Source organism: Ruditapes philippinarum, unplaced genomic scaffold, assembly GCF_026571515.1.
Source record: "Ruditapes philippinarum isolate M1 unplaced genomic scaffold, ASM2657151v2 ctg7907_1_1_1_1, whole genome shotgun sequence".
NCBI lineage: Eukaryota > Metazoa > Mollusca > Bivalvia > Venerida > Veneridae > Ruditapes > Ruditapes philippinarum.
Window position 1 is genome coordinate 773 of NW_026863637.1, and position 17,280 is coordinate 18,052.

A 17,280-nucleotide genomic window follows, 5' to 3' on the forward strand; every position below is an offset into this window, starting at 1 on the left:
AAAAAACAATTGCATCCATCATTTCATTTTGTCGGCATGGGTGTCCGTATCGTAAATGAAGTTGTTAAAAAAAGATAATGAGCGTACAGTCAACAACTCAACAATGTTCTCGAATTTTCGATGTTAAATATCTACCAAGTATTTATAGTCCTGACGCGTATCTCTTGTTTACTATAGTATCACCATTGCTCATTAATGTGTTTGCAGAAATTTTATCAATTCTGGTAGAAGTTCAAAACAAAGAAGAAATTTTAACAATAATGTTAGTCTCAGAATACAATGTATATATAATGCATTTATGTTACTGGTCATCTGCCAAGGTACATAATGCAATTCATGTTGTCAGAGAAAGAGACACAATTCTCCAAGGAACAATAGTCCTTAACATGGCTAATGTTCAATTTATTCATTTAAATTTGATACTTTAGGACCTGAATATGCAATGTTTTTTTAAAATGAAAATAAAAAATTCAAAGTTAAAATTGTTTCACACAATGAAATAGTTTGCTTTGTTTTATTAACAGGCTTTTCGCAAACAATCCAAAAATCAAGGAAGCGTTTACCAATTGTGATATAAAATTGCAGTCCGGTTTGTTTGGTAAAATGGTCCAGTCTTGGATGGAGAACCTCGATAATGCTGGAACGTTGGATCAAAATGTCAGCGGAATGTGTGCCAGCCATAAGAAAAGAGGTACCACAGACATGGGACTTTTCAAGGTACTTAGTATATATTAGGAGATAGAATTAGTGGTTGTTAATCATATTTCAGAACTGAAGTACACTGCTTTTAAATAAAAGAGATCAACACCAATAAATGGTTTAGGTATTTGCCCGCCAACATGCAAGAGTATATTTGGCTTAACGATCAGAAGAGTCGATTGTGGATTTCTTGTTGATACTAAAATTGAACATGAACACTTGCGAGTCTGATCAGAAACCATATATTATTTGAACTTTGGACCAACTATTATAGTATTAACACATTAATATCTCGACTGTCGATAACATGCCAACATGTAACATTGCAATCGTAGTAATCACACATTTAAGCGTAAAAATCATTATTTCAAAGAACTTAATTACGTTTTCGTTAGATTTGTTTTGTATTTTCGCTCAAAGACAAACTTTTTTTCAGGATGCACTGACTGAACTTGCCGGTTTCGTCAGCGACACTGTAGGAATGAATGGTGACCAGCAAACGTCATGGCAGAAGATTAACGAGGTGATCTTGGATATTATGAAAACCAAATTCTAAATCTTTTTGACATTTCCTACTCTTTTGCATAATTGATTGTTTGAATTATACATGACACTGACTCTATCAGCTAAATGAACTTAGACACATTTGGCGGTTGTTTTGACATCGGTCTTGCAGTGGTTCAACGAGAGCTTCATCATCATTGTCATTTCAAAGTCGCAAAGCTAGAAATATACCCCTTATATGTATCTTCTAAATCAAGTAATCATATTTTATCATATTTTAGCAATACGATGTGCATATTTTGGAACTTAAAAGCGATTTTTAATATTTCGACCCATTACAATATAAAAACAATGTATTTAAAATTGATATGTCACATTATGTTTGTATTTAATATACATACTAGTGTAAAGATTTTATATTATTTTCTATCCGGTAGATTACACGTACTAAATAAATTAATTAAGAAACTATTCATTCACATAATAAAGTACATTTGCAGATGAATCTCGAGAGGGCATTTTCTTAGTACAAAAGCAAATTTTATTTAAATTTGTCCGCTTGGCGAATTACTTGAAAATTCTAAAAAGCAACAAAACAAATACAACATTGACGCATGCGAAAAATTTGTGAACGTTTTGAATTTGCATTTATTTCTAAGAATTTGACATAGAAAATACAACAATTATATATGACGAAAGATTGTGCCAATTACAAAATGCTGTATTATCTAGCCTTAAAATATATTCTTTTTTGTTATTTCTAATCACTTGTCATTTGTTTCTCCTTTATTCATTTCTAATCCAGTTCTCAAGGACTGCTTATTTATGTTTGCAGAATATGAGTTTGTATGCGTTTCAATGCTTAGATCTTTATTAAGTCTGTCAACGTGGTTACCTAAATATATGATTACAAGAAGGTCAGTGTCAGCAAGGTGTACCAAACAGACCTATAGGCCGAATTAGGGTCATTAGCTTTTTTTTTTAACAGTCCAAGCATCATGATATACCAGTTTTTCAAAAGTGTTTCGTGAAAGTGAGTTGTGTTTAATTTAAAAAGAGCTAAAATAAACTATGAATTCAAGAAAAAAATATACTCTTTATGTTACAAGACAAACTGGTTTCTTAACAGCAATGTTTAAAGAAAAAAATCAATTATTTGGTTTTCCTGATGATACAATACAACACAATACAAATACTTTATTTCGCTTTATGGCCTCAGGATTATGCAAAAGCATATATACAAAGAAACAATTGACACAAAATTATATATGATGAAAAGTATATGTTGTGCTACTCAAAACTACGTATTGGTTATATTATGAGTCCCAATTATTTCAGAACATTTATGACTTTTCTGACAAAGCAAAGTAAACGTACCTATGAAACTTCACCGGTTTATACTCGACCATGTGTATACCCTTAGGATTAAGTCTTTATCTCGTGGATTTGTCAACAGAATAGATACGTGTAATAAGCAAAATGCAAGGTTATTAATTTGGCCTTTCCATCTTTAATCATTTTTGCTCTGGCCATCATTTTATCCTTTGCGGGCTTATGTCACCTTTCTGTTCTGTCCTTTGTAAGGTCCCTGTTTTTGAAACACATGAAGCTTTGAAATCTTTCAGAATATCACTTTGAAGAAATTTGCAATGCAAACATGTAAAGTTAGAGTATGTGTGATGTTATTGTAGCATCATATGGAAAGAAAACATCAATAAAATGCACTATTATTCTTGCCTTTTATAGCTTTGTTAACTAAGTTTTTTCCTTCTCTATGAATAGTGACAAATTAACCACCAAACCTGTTACGAGTAGATAACATGATAATTCATGATACATTTTAAGCAAAAATAAACTACAACTCACTTCTTCATCGGTCAAAATGTTTTCAGTGACACCCATAAAATTAAAGATAAACACCTATGCTTTCATGAAGAAATGTCATAAATTGTTAAGAAAAGTCAATGGCTTAACTTTAAAGTAAAGACCAAAAGTGTGTCACTTTTATTACAGGAAACAAAGAGCCTTGACGTTTTGTTATCGAAACATAAACCAATGAGATCTATTAAACCGTCTTGTGCTGTCAATAGCTCTACCTGGTCCTTTCTGTTAGCTGACATTAAAAGTACATTGTTTGACTGAAAATACCCAAGACAGAACTGACTTTTATTTATCTCACAAATACAACTAGGATTTGAAAAAAGTCTCTTATCTACAGTAATGGGTTTCATACTTCGGGTTTTATCAACGACAAGGATACTTTCAAATGCGTCGATCACAAACATTTCCATTTTGAGGCTTGAGATTTGTACATACTGAGGCCATTTAATCTCATCAAAGTACGATGCTAGCAATTTTCCAGAAATATTATACACCGCCAAATGACCGACACCTTCATCTTTTCGTATCTTTGATCCGCCACAGCAAACATAAATCATTCCGTCATTGTATGCAATACCCCGACATCTATCGGCGACTTTGAAGGATTTCTGAAGCTTCATTGGGTCTGTCTGGGAGATAAACTGGACTGTCTTATCACTAGTCAGAGTGACGGCCAGTATTGAAGAGTCTATCTGACAAATACCATAAGGATTGTCAGTGACATTCAGCGAAGATATGATCTGGAAGGAATCATTCATTTTCTTTATACATTTATTGTTGTAATCTGTCATAACAATACATCCATCTTCACACATGCACATGTCAAGTATATAGCACGATTCCTTGTCATCCTTTGTTCGTATATTAATAACATGACATTTTTCTGCTTCAATTACTGGAAGATGAAGAACATTTCCAATTAAGTTGCATTCCGAATCAGTCACATATCCGTTCGGTTCAAACCGCAATCTGCCTGTTTTCCCCGACCTTCCTAAGTCTTCTAAACAATCGCTTGCATCTTTTCTTCTCCCGTTAACACGTTTTATCTGCACATATTTTTCGGATTCGTTTTCATGTTTAGCAGCACTGATCTTTTGCATATTTTCCTGCAGTGAAGCGATCTTTGCATCAACTTCTTTCATGCATAACTCTATATTTTGCATTTTATTCTGAAATGTGGCATCCACTTCTTGAAAAAGTTCCATTTCCATCTTGTCCAAATGGTCGTTGATTTTCTTCCTTTCTGATTTTATTTCTTTGATCAATTGGTTTTTTTCTTTCTTCGCATTTTCTAGTTCTTCCTTCTTGTTTTGTTTTAAGGCGTGGAAACGAGACTGTAGTGTGTTTAGTTCAGCTTCAAGAAGTTTTAGTTTTTCGGAGGTTTTAGTTTTACAAGCTATGTCTGGTATGTAACTTATACCTTTGCAGCCACTGCAATGAAATAGACGAGGCAATAGGTGTACTCAATATGAACTATCAAAATAAAATATCTGTGCTAAAAAAAATTACTTTGTAAAATATTATCAGTCTGATAATCAATTATGATGTTATTACTTCTTTTCTAGAATATGACATGAATATAATATAAAATAAATATCACAGGACTGTTAATTAATTAATTTGTTTTGTTAATATTAATGAAGTTTTTATACAATATTGTAATTATAAGTGACATATATATAGAATATCAAGTTTTGTTTTAAAATGAAATGAATAAAATGAATCAATAATAAGGAATAAAAAATAGTATTTGATGTAGGCATCTGATAGAGATACAAAAAATATATAATATATTCTCTATATATAGAGATATTACTACTTCAATGTAAAAATGGCTTAAAATCAATTTAATTATATCTAAATTAATAATCTTGAACAAGAAACATTGTTGGGGTGTTGTATCCCACGAACTCGAAATGCAATTTGTCTGTTTCAAAATTTCAGTATGATTTTAAATGGAATTCAACCTTAATTCTATAACTTATCTAAACAACAAAAGACATGGGTAATGTTGATTTCTGCCAGTTTTCACAGGTTTAAAATGACCGATTTACCTTGAGTTAAAACGTACAAGTTGAGAGACCCTGAGGATAATATTGAATGTAGTTAATTGCTATTTCTGGACCAATAAATATATAAATTCATTTTGACGACAAAAAGAGGCAGTTATTGTAATCTTTTTTTTTAAATGGGCTATAAGACAAAATAATTTTCTTGTCAATGCACCGAAACCGAAAGTAGAATTTTCAAACCTGTGGTCAATGGTCATACACGTTGCGCAGCCAACTTTATCATGACCAGGACAGTAGACATCTATCAATTTTCCTCCGTGTCTTTCACATCTCTGACTTGGTAAATCCTGCCTTTTCCCGCTCAGCTGTTTTACCGTGTCTAGTAACTGATGTCCTCTCATTACTGAAAACTTATTGTGATCACCCAAACATTTTTGACACAGATTTTCATCACATTCCACACAATGTTTAATAGCAGCCACATTCTTCCCCTCTTTAGTACAAGGAGAACACGGAAACTCATTTTCTATATCCGATCCTTGATACAAAGATTGACTAAATTTACGCCCGTCTACGGCCATTTTTCAGCATATGTTTAGTCTTGTACGGTTGTCACAGTCGTAACTAATTTACCATACTATCTAGTGTAAACTAATATCACGAAGGTAGTATTGAATGGCATTTCCATTTAAACGTTTATCTTAAAGGTTCGTAATAAGTATTGGACATTTTTTAAAAGTAAAAGTCATTGATTCAGTCAAATATCAATTAAATCACAATAGATAACGTTATTAAGAAGAAATGTATTAAAAGCATACCTGTTATATTTTCATCTACCATTATAGGACTAATGCTAAAATCATGCTGTCTTAAGTCGTGTCCTATATCAGGCATTTCAAATTTACTTTAAATAACATATAAGAACTTAAAGATTCATTCGAGTCCGTTACCATAACAACAGTCTGAAAGCACAAAACAGTGACACATTTTCACGTTTTTCGAAATACCTTTGAGGAGGACATTTAGATGTGAATGAATAAAGACTGAAAAACATATACTTGTAGAAAGCCAGGAATTTCACTTCTATGTGAGATTTTCATGATCGAACTTGATATGGTTAATTGTTTATATTTGATAATATTTTTGTGTAGAAGAACAATGCGGTTTACTAAGGCAAAAACAAAAAACGGCTTCATGCTTAATGAACATATTGAAAATGATTTGAAAATAATTTTTTATGATCTGAAAATGTGACTTCCAAACAATTAATTCGACGACTCTTTGACTAAACATAATTTTGATCTTGTGTAAAAACCTTTATAAAAAAAAGCTAAACTATATCGGGTCTTGAAGTCTAAGTTATTGAAAGGCAATTCCTTTTAAAACGTGATTAAGATATACTAATTTCTCATGTTCACTGAAAAGGAAAACTGTATCGTATTTTAATGTGTTCATGGTATTTGTTGATACAACTGTTTTGCGTAGTTATTAATTACATACAAGAGACATATTATATTAAATGTGAACAAATTAAGGACAAATTTACTGAATACTATTAAGAGATAATGCCGCATTTTGTTCAGTTTTTTTATTTATTGAAGAGGAAATGATTTCAAAAGTTTTGAAACAAGATGAGTGATAAATTTTGAGCTCACCTTAGCTAGCTCAAGGCTTTGAATGTCCGTCGTTCGTCCACATTTGTTCGTTAACACTCGAGTGGTCACATGTTTGCCTCAATCATCATCAAACCTGGTCAGGGCGCTTGTCTAGGTAATTGCTCGGTAATTGTTTGAACATGGATCATCTCGGATGAAAAACTAGGTCACATGAACTAAAAATAGAAAAAATATTGTTAACACTTTAGAGGCTACTGTTTTGATCCAAAAATCCTGGAAACTGGTCCAAAAGTTTGTTTTGATGATTTCTAGGTCTATTTCGAATATGGTTCACCTGGGGTTAAAACTAGGTCACACCTACCAAATATGGAAAAACCTTGTTAACACTCTAGTGGTCACATTTTGACTCAATTGTCATAAAACTTGGTCAGGATGCTTGTCTGAGTAATTGCTCTGAAAAGTGTAATTGGTCAAGTGAGCGATCTAGGGCTATCTTGGCCCTCTTGTTTAATATCACTATGATGGTTGCATCAAATATTATTTTTATCCTACCAATAATGGTTGCAACTTTATCACCTCTTCGAAATGTAATTTAGCCACTATTTATTTCTTCATTTTACAAAGGTTTAACATAAAAATGACCTTTATAGAAATCTGGAAAAGTAGTGAAAAGGGAAGTGTTTTAAATGAGTTTAATTACACCGAGACTTATTTAGTTGAAAAACACATTTTAGATATTTTCAACAGAAGACAATTGGTGTTTGCTATAGTTCAGACCTGAACAAACCGCAAGATGTTGGTGAACCTGCCAAGAGAGCTTAACAATCGAATATAGTTGTTCTAACTGAGCCGTCTTATTTAGAAGGTGACACTGCCGTACTTAAAGAGCCCACCAAATTTACTTACAGAGGTCGTGGTTCCAACAGAGTGGGGTTCATGCAGATACGTTCTATTTAAAATTTTATGAATATAAACAATATATCTCTGGTTTAAAACCTCTGGTACACAAAATACATAGCATTTTTGTGGATTATAAATAATAACTTGTGGAAATTAGTATTTAACTACGCATGCACATGCTATCATCAATAAATGTTAACAAACAAACAAAAAAAACCCCAAAAACAACAACAAAAAAAAAAAGAAGAAAAGAGAGAGAGAGAGAGAGAGTTATATAAATCTCTGTTAAAAAATAGTTAACAGCTTTTAGCGCTTTGAGCAGTATTCTTTATTATTTAATAATCCTTTAGTTTACTCTTAAAAAATGACAATTTACTTTGTAGTTTTATGTCAGTTGGAAATGTATTCCATAAATTGCCACTTTGTATTTTAATGTTTGTTTCAGATAAACTAAATATAAAAGAAACAATGTTTACATGACTTACAAAACAATGATACAATGTTGACGTCTCTGAGATCTAAAAACATTATCTTAAATATGTGCACAAACAGTCTGTTTGTTGAAGACAGTTTCTCGCTGATTGTGTGCTTAATTTACTGTTTAAGAGGTTCAGTTTAAGAGAGTTCAGGTTTAAGTGTCACCATTTATTTCCTCGTTAGTAGATTAATACTGTAAACATCAAATCTCTAGATTCTTTTGAAACGACTCTTACCTATCTTTTAGGGTGTGCCCTCTGTCAAAGATGGTACCAGGTCCGTGGAAATGACATTATTAATAAAATGACATTTTAAAAGACATTCTAATTTCTTATCACATACCTGGGACAAAAGTAATCTTTGGTCCCAGCACATACAAAATATATCTATGGAAGTAAGTTATCTAGTTAGAGGTTTAAGTAATTATCTTATGCCATATGAACACATCTGCGGATGTCTTAAGATTCAAAATTTTACAAGTTCATGTTAATTGTTGAATTCTGCCTAAGCCGATGCTAGCGGGCGTGGACGGTAGCTTCCAATCACCACTTCCGTCTATTAACAGACTAAATAAAACCAAGCCTGCAACATGTTTAATTTTGCCGTGTTGGGCATTCTTCGTATGTTAAAAATCTTTCTGCTAAACGTTCCAATTGCAGGCAACTATACATTAGAATTCCGTTTCGGTTTTGGCTCAAAGAACAATATTTTCATCAAGAAAATCATAAAGCGATTATATTTTTTATACGTATTTATTATTAATTTTTTTTTCTATTTCTATTCTCAGCTGACAAGAAGAATGTTTTGGATACATGGAGTGCGGCTTACAAAGATTGGGATGCAAAAAACTGGGTGGCGTTTTATACCAGGTGCGATATTACTAACAATACTATGTTAAAAGTTAATAAAATATCAGTATGATAACGTCAACTTCTAAACAATGTTCTCAATTTTCTATTATATAAAAGAACAAATGCATCCATCATTCCTTTTCATCGGCATGGGTGTCCGTATCGTATTTGAAGTTGTTAAAAAAATAATGAACATACAGTCAGCAACTTAACAATGTTCTCGAATTTTCTATGTCGTAAAAGAAATTTGCATCCACCTTTTCGTCGATTTCAGGGTCAACATCATGAATGAAGATGTTAAATACCATACAAGTATTTATAATCCTGACACATGTATCTCTTGTTAACTACAGTATCACCATTGTTTATTAAAGTGTTTGCAGAAATTTTATCAATACTGGTATAAGTTCAAAACAAATAAGAAATTTTAACAAATAAACAATAATCTGTCTCAGAATATATATAATGCATTTATGTTACTGGTCATCTACCAAGGTAAATAATGCAAAACAAGTTTAACAAATTTATTTATCTTCTCACAGAAGGTCATAGACCCATATGGTACAATATGCAAAATATGTAATATGGCAAATGGCATCAATATTTAATTGACATGATCCCAAATATGCATTATAGTAGCACATTTTACATAGGCAATGGAAACATATATTCACCTATTACATGCTGTTCATGCTTATAATAATTCACATTTTCGTCGTATGTGTCAATAGTATATATGCAACATAAAATATAAAGAATAATTAAGTGTGATAAAAATCCAATTGTAATAATTTAACATATTAGACCAGATCTATCACCGGTGAAGTAGATAGTTTAACAGGTTAAAATTAATTCTCAATTGAATATTGAATTTAAATCATGTTGATAACGAAAGTATGAATTTTACATATATTTTTACATACTACATACACCATCTTTGACAACAGTAATATTTAAGGCATTTATTTAACATATTTGATTGTGCATGGGAGATCATTGCTAAGGTCTTATCGCTCGACCTGTATATCGAGTTATGTAACATCGGCCTCACTATAGCTTTAACAATTTATCGATATACAATATAATTTCTTAACATTTTTAACTGCAGTTATCTAATAAAATGAAACAAATTTGTATATAAATATGTATTATGTAATACATGTTGTCAGAGAAAGAGACAAATCCTTCAAGGAACTATAGTCCTTAACATGTCTTCGGCTAATGTTCAATTAATGAATATGCAATTTTTTATAAAATGAAAATAAAAAAAATCAAAATTTATAAATTTTTCCCAAAATGAAATAGTTTTCTTTGTTTTATTAACAGGCTTTTCGCAAACAATCCAAAAATCAAGGAAGCGTTTACCAATTGTGATATAAAATTGAAGTCCTGTTTGTTTGGTAAAATGGTTCAGTCTTGGATGGAGAACCTCGATAATGCTGAGCCGCTGGATCAAAAAGTCAGCGGAATGTGTGCCAGTCATAAGAAAAGGGGAACTACAGACATGGGACTGTTCAAGGTACTTAAGATATATTAAGAGATAGAATAAGTAGTTGGTATATAATTTTTCAGAACTGAAATACATTGCTTATTTTAAATAAAAGAGATCAACAATAAATAAATTGTTTAGTTATTTTCCCGCCAAAATTTAGGAGTATAATTGGCTTAACGATCGAAAGAGTCGATTGTGGATTTCTAGATGATACTAAAATTGAACATGAACTGTTTCGAGTTTGATCAGAAACCATTTATTTTTTTAAACTCTGGACCAACAATTATAGTATTAACACATTACTGTAGATAGCCAGCCAACATGTAACATTGCAATCGTAGTAATCACACATTCAAGCGTAAAAATCATTATTTCAAAGAACTTAATTACGTTTTCGTTAATTTTATTTTTGTATTTTTACTTAAACACAGACTTCTTTTATTTCCAGGATGCACTGACAGAACAACTCGCAGGTTTTGTCAGCGACACTATAGGAATAAAAGGTGACCAGCAAATATGATGGCAGAAGATTAACGAGGCGATCTTGGATATTATGAAAACCAAATTTTAAATATTTTTGAAATTTACTACACTTTTGCATAATTGTTTGTTTGAGTTGAACATGACACCGAGTTTATTAACAAAATAAACTTAGACAAAATAAATGCATCACGTTTGGCGGTTGAATTGACATCGGTCTTGCAGTGGTTATCACCATTGCTATTTGAAAAATCGTAAAGCCAGCAATATATAGGTACAAATAAACGATGAATTATAATATGGCATTCACGGTAGATAATGATTTTACGTAAATCTTCTAAATCAAGTAATCATATTGTATCATATTTTGGCAATACAATTTGTATATTTTGGAACTTAAAAGCGATTCTTCATATTTCGACACATTCCAATATAAATAAAATGTTTATGCATTTAAAATTGGTATGTTACATTATGTTAGTATTCAATATACATATAAGTTTTTTTTATTTATACTATAATCTTTCTGGTAGGTTACACATACTAAATAAATGAATCTAGAACCTATCCATACACATACTAATGTACATTTTGCAGATGAATCTCGAAATGGCATTTCCTTAATAGTACAATAGCAAATTTTATTTAGATTTGTACTGTTGGCGAATAACTTGCTAATTTTTTAAAAATTTGACAGATAAATTACAACAGTTGTTTTCATAAACACAATATATTGTTACTTTAAATGAATGATTTGCGCCACTTACAAAAATATATTCTTTTTTATTTCTAATTACTTTGTTATTTGTTTCTCAACGACTGTTTGATAATGTTTGCAGAATATGAGCCTATACGCGTTTCAAGGCTTGCGTCTTTGTTAAGTCTGTCAACGTGGATACCATACGGTATTTCCTTCATTCATACTGTCATGTTTTAAGGACATATCGGGAGTTTAATTTTCCATCTTTTTGTGCACATTTCTTTACGTACAGGTGCATTTTGTGATCTTAAGACACGTACGAGTATATGATTACGTACAAGTTCAGTTTCAACAAGGTGTACCAAAATGACCTTTTGGTCGTATAAGGCTCATTTGCTTCTTTTGAACAGTCGAAGCATCATACTCTAAAAATACCACTTTTTCAAGTGTTTCTTGAAAAGGAGTTGTGGTGATAAAATAACATTTATTTTAAAAAATGATGAAAATTAAGTATAAATCCTGAAAAAAGTAAGAACTATTTATATTACCAGACAAGATATTTTCTTATTTCCCTAAGTAAGAAAGTAAGTAAGTACCTAAGTAAGTAAATATTTTATTATAGTGAAATATGCAAAATGTTACAAGTATACAATAATTTAGATGTATTGAATCCAATGGACCTATAAGCCACCAATAGACATCATAATGAATTCCGATATTGATCATTATACTGATTACATAGACGATAGATATACAAAATTATACATGTATAGAGTGAGATGTAAATTAGTATTAAATTTTACAAGTTTAAAGAAATTCGTATGACATTTTATTATGTCATAATTCGAGATTTTCTTCTATGAAGATATGAATTAACAATATATTTCGTCATTTTAGCAGATACTTGTTTAAAGGATATGCTGATCTGTCAGATGTAGGTAAAGAAATGTATTCATCATTTAGGATTATTTTGCCTAGAATATTGTTGCGTAATCACACTCAATCAAAAAATGTTTTTTCATCCTCGATCACCTCCGATGAGCATGTTGTAATACTAAAATTAAACATTGGTTATATTTTTAGTCCCAATTATTTCAGATCATATATGACTTTTTCCGACAAAGCAAAGTAGATGTACATCAGACCCTTTACCGTGTGTATGCCCTAGGATAAGGTCTTTATCTCGTGGATATGTCAACAGAATAGATACGTGTAATGATTAGCAAAATACAAGGTTAACCTGTGGAGTTAGAGAATGTGTGATGTTATTTTAGCATCATAATGAAAGAAAACATCAAATAAATGCGTTATTATTGTTGCCTTGCAAGGCTTTGTTAACCACCTTATCACAAGAAGAATGAATTTTCTTTTTCTTCTCTGTGAAAAGTGACGAATTCACCAGAAAGCGTGTTAGAATCTATGAGATATAATGCATGATACATTTTAAGCACATATGAACAACAACTCACTATTTCATCAGTCAAAATGATTTTAGTGATACATCTCCTTCAGTGGCGGCACGTCTGTCAGATAATATCAATGATAAACACTTATGCATCATTGACTGTCATAAAATGTTAACTAAAGAAACTTCAATGGCTTAACCTTAAAGCTGCACGCCTGAAGATTCATGCTATTTTTAATTAATTTTGAAAAAAAGGTATTTTAAAGTAAACTATTGTGAAATGAACAAAGAAAATAATTTTCACATTGCAAGTAGCACATACAAGCTACAAGCTAATGTAAATTACAAAAAAAGAGGTCTAAATATGCATAAATAGCCCTTACTGCATTAATAACACAGAAGAAATAACGTGAAAAATACTGCAAAATCAGACATAAATCGCACAAAACATGGGAATTATTACTCTTATTTTAAGTCTCTTTAATTTTCTTAAAATCTCAGCACTTTTTTTCAAGTTTGATTTAATAAAAAATATATTCGCTCATCTGGAGGCATGCAGCTTTAAAGTAAAGATCATTAGTGTGTCACTTTTACAACACGATACAAAGAGCCTTGACGTTTTGTTATCGAAACATAAACCAAAGGGCTTTGTAAAGCCATCTTGTCCTGTCAATAGCTCTACCTGATCATTTCCGTCAGTTGACATTAAAAGTACATTGTTTGACGTAAGAAACCCAACACATAACTGACTTTTATTTATCTCACAAATACAACACGGATCTGAAAAAAGTTTCTTATCTACAGAAATGGGTTTCATACTTCGCTTTTTATCAACGATTAGGATACCTTTATATACGTCACTCACAAATATTTCCATGTTAAGGCTTGATATTGTTACATATAAAGGACATTGAATCTCATCTATGTACGATGCTATAAATTTCCCAGAAACAGTATATACCCCCAGATGACCAACACCTTCACCCTTGTATCCGCCACAACAAACATAAATCACCCCGTCATTGTATGCAATACCCCGACATCTATCGGCGACTTTAAAGGATTGCTGTAACTTCATAGGTCCTTTCTGGGAGATAACCTGAACTGTCTTATCATTAATCAGAGTAACAGCCAGCAGTGACGACTCTATCTGACATATACCATAAGGATTGTAAGTGACTTTAAACGAAGATATGACCTGGAGGGAATCATTCATTTTCTTTATACATTTATTATGATAATCTGTCATAACAACACTACCATCTTCACACATGCACATGCCAATTATTAGGCACGATTCCTTGTCATCCTTTGATCTCATATTAACATCATGATATTTTCCTGCTCCAATTACTGGAAGATGGAAAACATTTCCAATAAAGTTGCATTCCGAATCAGTCAAATATTCATTCGGTTCAAATCGTAATCTGCCTGTTTTCCTCGACCCTCGTAAGTTTTCTAAACAATCGCTTGCACCTTTTCTTCTCTCGTTAACACGTTAAATCTGCACATATTTCTCGGATTCGTTTTCATGTTTAGCAGCACTGATCTTTTGCATATTTTCCTGCAGTGAAGCGATCTTTGCATCAACTTCTTTCATGCATAACTCTATATGATGCAGTTTTATCTGAAAGGTGGCATCAACTTCTTGAAGAAGTTCCATTTCCATCTTGTCCAAATGGTCGTTGATTTTCTTCCTTTCTGATTTTATTTCTTTAGTCAAGAATGCCTTGTAAAAGAATTGAAATAGAGTTATGGTTGTGGGTAATTAAAGATAGTTGTGGTTCTTGTATGTTGCATTTCCTTTCAATGTGGTTGACCATTGTATGAAGTTGCATTGAATTCTAAACATAAGTTTTTAAGTTATGCAACGGACAAGGAAAAGGAACAAAGGGCAATAACCCTACAAATACTGAAGATGGAGTTATGGTTATTGTACACTGCACTTCCTTTCATTGCGTTTGACCATTGTATGAAGTTGTATTGAATTCCAACTACTAGTTTTTAAGTTATGCACTGGACAAAAAAGTAACAAAGGGCAATGACTGTAATTAGTTCAAATAGAGTTATGGTTCTTGTGCACAACACTTTATATCACTGCCCTTGACCATTGTATGAAGACTCATTGAATTCTAACCATTAATTTTCAAGTTATGCTCTGTACAATAAAAAGTAACAAAGGGCAAAAACTCTAAAATGAGTCAAGAAAGAGTAATGGTTTCTGTGAACTGCGCTTCCTGTTAATATACTTGACCATTGTATGTAATTGTATTGAATACCAACTAGTAGTTTTCAATTATGCTCTGGACAAGAAAAAAGCAATGGAAAAGTAACAAAGGGCAATAACTCTATAATTACTCTGGACAGAGTTATGGTTCATGTGCACTTCACTTACTCTTATTGTGCTTGACAATTGTATGAAGTTGTTTTGAATTCCAAATGATACTTTTCAAGCTATGCTCCATACAAAGAAAAGTATCAAAGGGCAAGAACTCTATAATTTGTGAAAATGGAGTTATAGTTCTTGTGCACTGCTCTTCCACTTCATTTGCTTGACGATTTTATAAAGTTGCATTGAATTCCAACTAGAAGTTATCAAGTTACGCTCCGGATAAGGAAAAGTAACAAGGGGCAATAACTCTGTAGTTAGTCAAAAATAGAGTTATGGTTCTTGTGCACTGCACTTTCTCTCAATGTGCTTGATCATTGTTTGAAGTTATATTGAATTCAAACCATTAGTCTTCAAGTTGTTCTCCGGACAAAAAACAAGGGAAAAGTAGCAAAGGTAATACCTCTGTAACTACTTTAGATAGAGTTATGATTCTTATGCACTGCACTGTCTCTTTTTGTGCTTGACGATTGTATGACGTTGTTTTTAATTCCAATCAGTAGTTTTCGAGTTATGCTCCGGACAAGGAAAAGTAACAAAGGGCAATTCCTCTGTAATTAGTAAAGATGGAGTTATGGTTCTTGTGCACTGCACTTCCTTTCAATGTGCCTGATCATTGTATGAAGTTATATATGACGTAATTATTTTACATAAATTATGATTCTTGTGCAATGCACTTCCGCTTATAGTGCTTGACGATTGTATGTAGTTGTTTTGAATTCGATCCAGTAGTTTTCAAGTTTACTCCGGACAAGGAAAAGTAACAAAGGGCAATAACTCTGTAATTAGTGAAGATGGAGTTATGGTTCTTGTGCACTGCACTTTCTCTCATTGTGCTTTATCAGTGAATGAATTTGTATTGAATTCCAATCATTAGTCTTCAAGTTATGCTCCGGATAAGGAAAATGCAACGGACCGCTGGACTGACTGACTGATCGACCGACCAACCAACCCACCGACCGACCGACCAACAGACCGACCACCGGGTGACATCGTTTCGGGGGTATAAATATCAAAATACAATATCTGTGCTAAAAATTACCTGGTAAAATACTCATGACTTTGCTACTTCTTTTTCAAAATATGACATTAAAATAATATATGATAAATGTCACAGGGCAATTTATTAATTAATTTGTTTTGTTAAAAATAAAGAGGTTTTTATAGATAGTGTAATTATAAGTGGCATATAACTAGAATCTCCTGTTCATATTTCACTTAAATTTAAGAATCAATTGACATTATGTCTAAATTAATAATTGTGAACAAGAAACTTGAGTGGGAGGGGTGTTATATCCTGTTTCAAAATGAGATACAGAATATATTGAAATGAAAGTTAATTGCTATTTCTGGAACAATGATACAATACACTATAAATTCATTTATTTTACAAACAAATAATTTTCCTTTTCAATGCACCGAAACCGAAAGTAGAAATTTTCAAACCTGTGTTCAATGGTCATACACGTTGAGCAGCCAACCCTATCATGACCAGGACAGTAGACATCTATCAATTTTCCTCCGTGTCTCTCACACTTCTCACTTGGGAATTCCTGCTTTTTCCCGCTCAGCTGTTTTACCATGTCTCGTAACTGATGTCCTCTCATTACTGAAAACTTATCGTGATCACCTAAACATTTTCGACACAAGTTTACATCACATTCCACACAATGTTTGATAGCGGCTACATTTTTACCATCTTTAAAACAAGGAGAACACGGAAAATCATCTTCATTATCCGATCCTTGATACAAAGATTGACTAAATCCTCCCCCGTCCACGGCCATTTTTTTCAGCTGAAGTTTAACTTCCTTGTAGGGCATTTTGTACACCGGTCGTACTGATATTTGAGACCGATGCGAATACAATGCGTT

The 17,280-nt window shown here is 32.1% G+C and overlaps 2 protein-coding genes across 3 annotated transcripts; one reads left to right on the forward strand and one right to left on the reverse strand.

Moving 5' to 3' along the window:
* The first annotated feature begins 493 nt into the window (after positions 1–493).
* On the forward strand, positions 494–2,061 carry LOC132722771 (globin-1-like). The gene is made up of 2 exons (XM_060707331.1): positions 494–717; positions 1,136–2,061. Exons 1-2 carry the CDS (start codon positions 604–606, stop codon positions 1,253–1,255), a joined length of 234 nt encoding a protein of 77 aa, XP_060563314.1. The 5' UTR covers positions 494–603; the 3' UTR covers positions 1,256–2,061.
* A 284-nt stretch (positions 2,062–2,345) lies between these two features.
* Positions 2,346–17,279, reverse strand: LOC132722772 (uncharacterized). 2 transcript variants are annotated; one of them, XM_060707332.1, is made up of 2 exons: positions 16,853–17,279; positions 2,346–4,515 (listed from the first exon to the last, which is right to left on the reverse strand). In XM_060707332.1, the coding sequence occupies exons 1-2, from the start codon at positions 17,227–17,229 to the stop codon at positions 3,165–3,167; spliced, it is 1,728 nt and encodes a 575-aa protein (XP_060563315.1). In that variant the 5' UTR covers positions 17,230–17,279; the 3' UTR covers positions 2,346–3,164. The 2 variants fall into 2 exon arrangements, with proteins under 2 accessions (XP_060563315.1, XP_060563316.1); XM_060707333.1 differs by lacking the exon at positions 16,853–17,279 and adding an exon at positions 5,337–5,704 and having other exon boundaries at positions 2,356–4,515.
* Position 17,280: the final 1 nt, after the last annotated feature.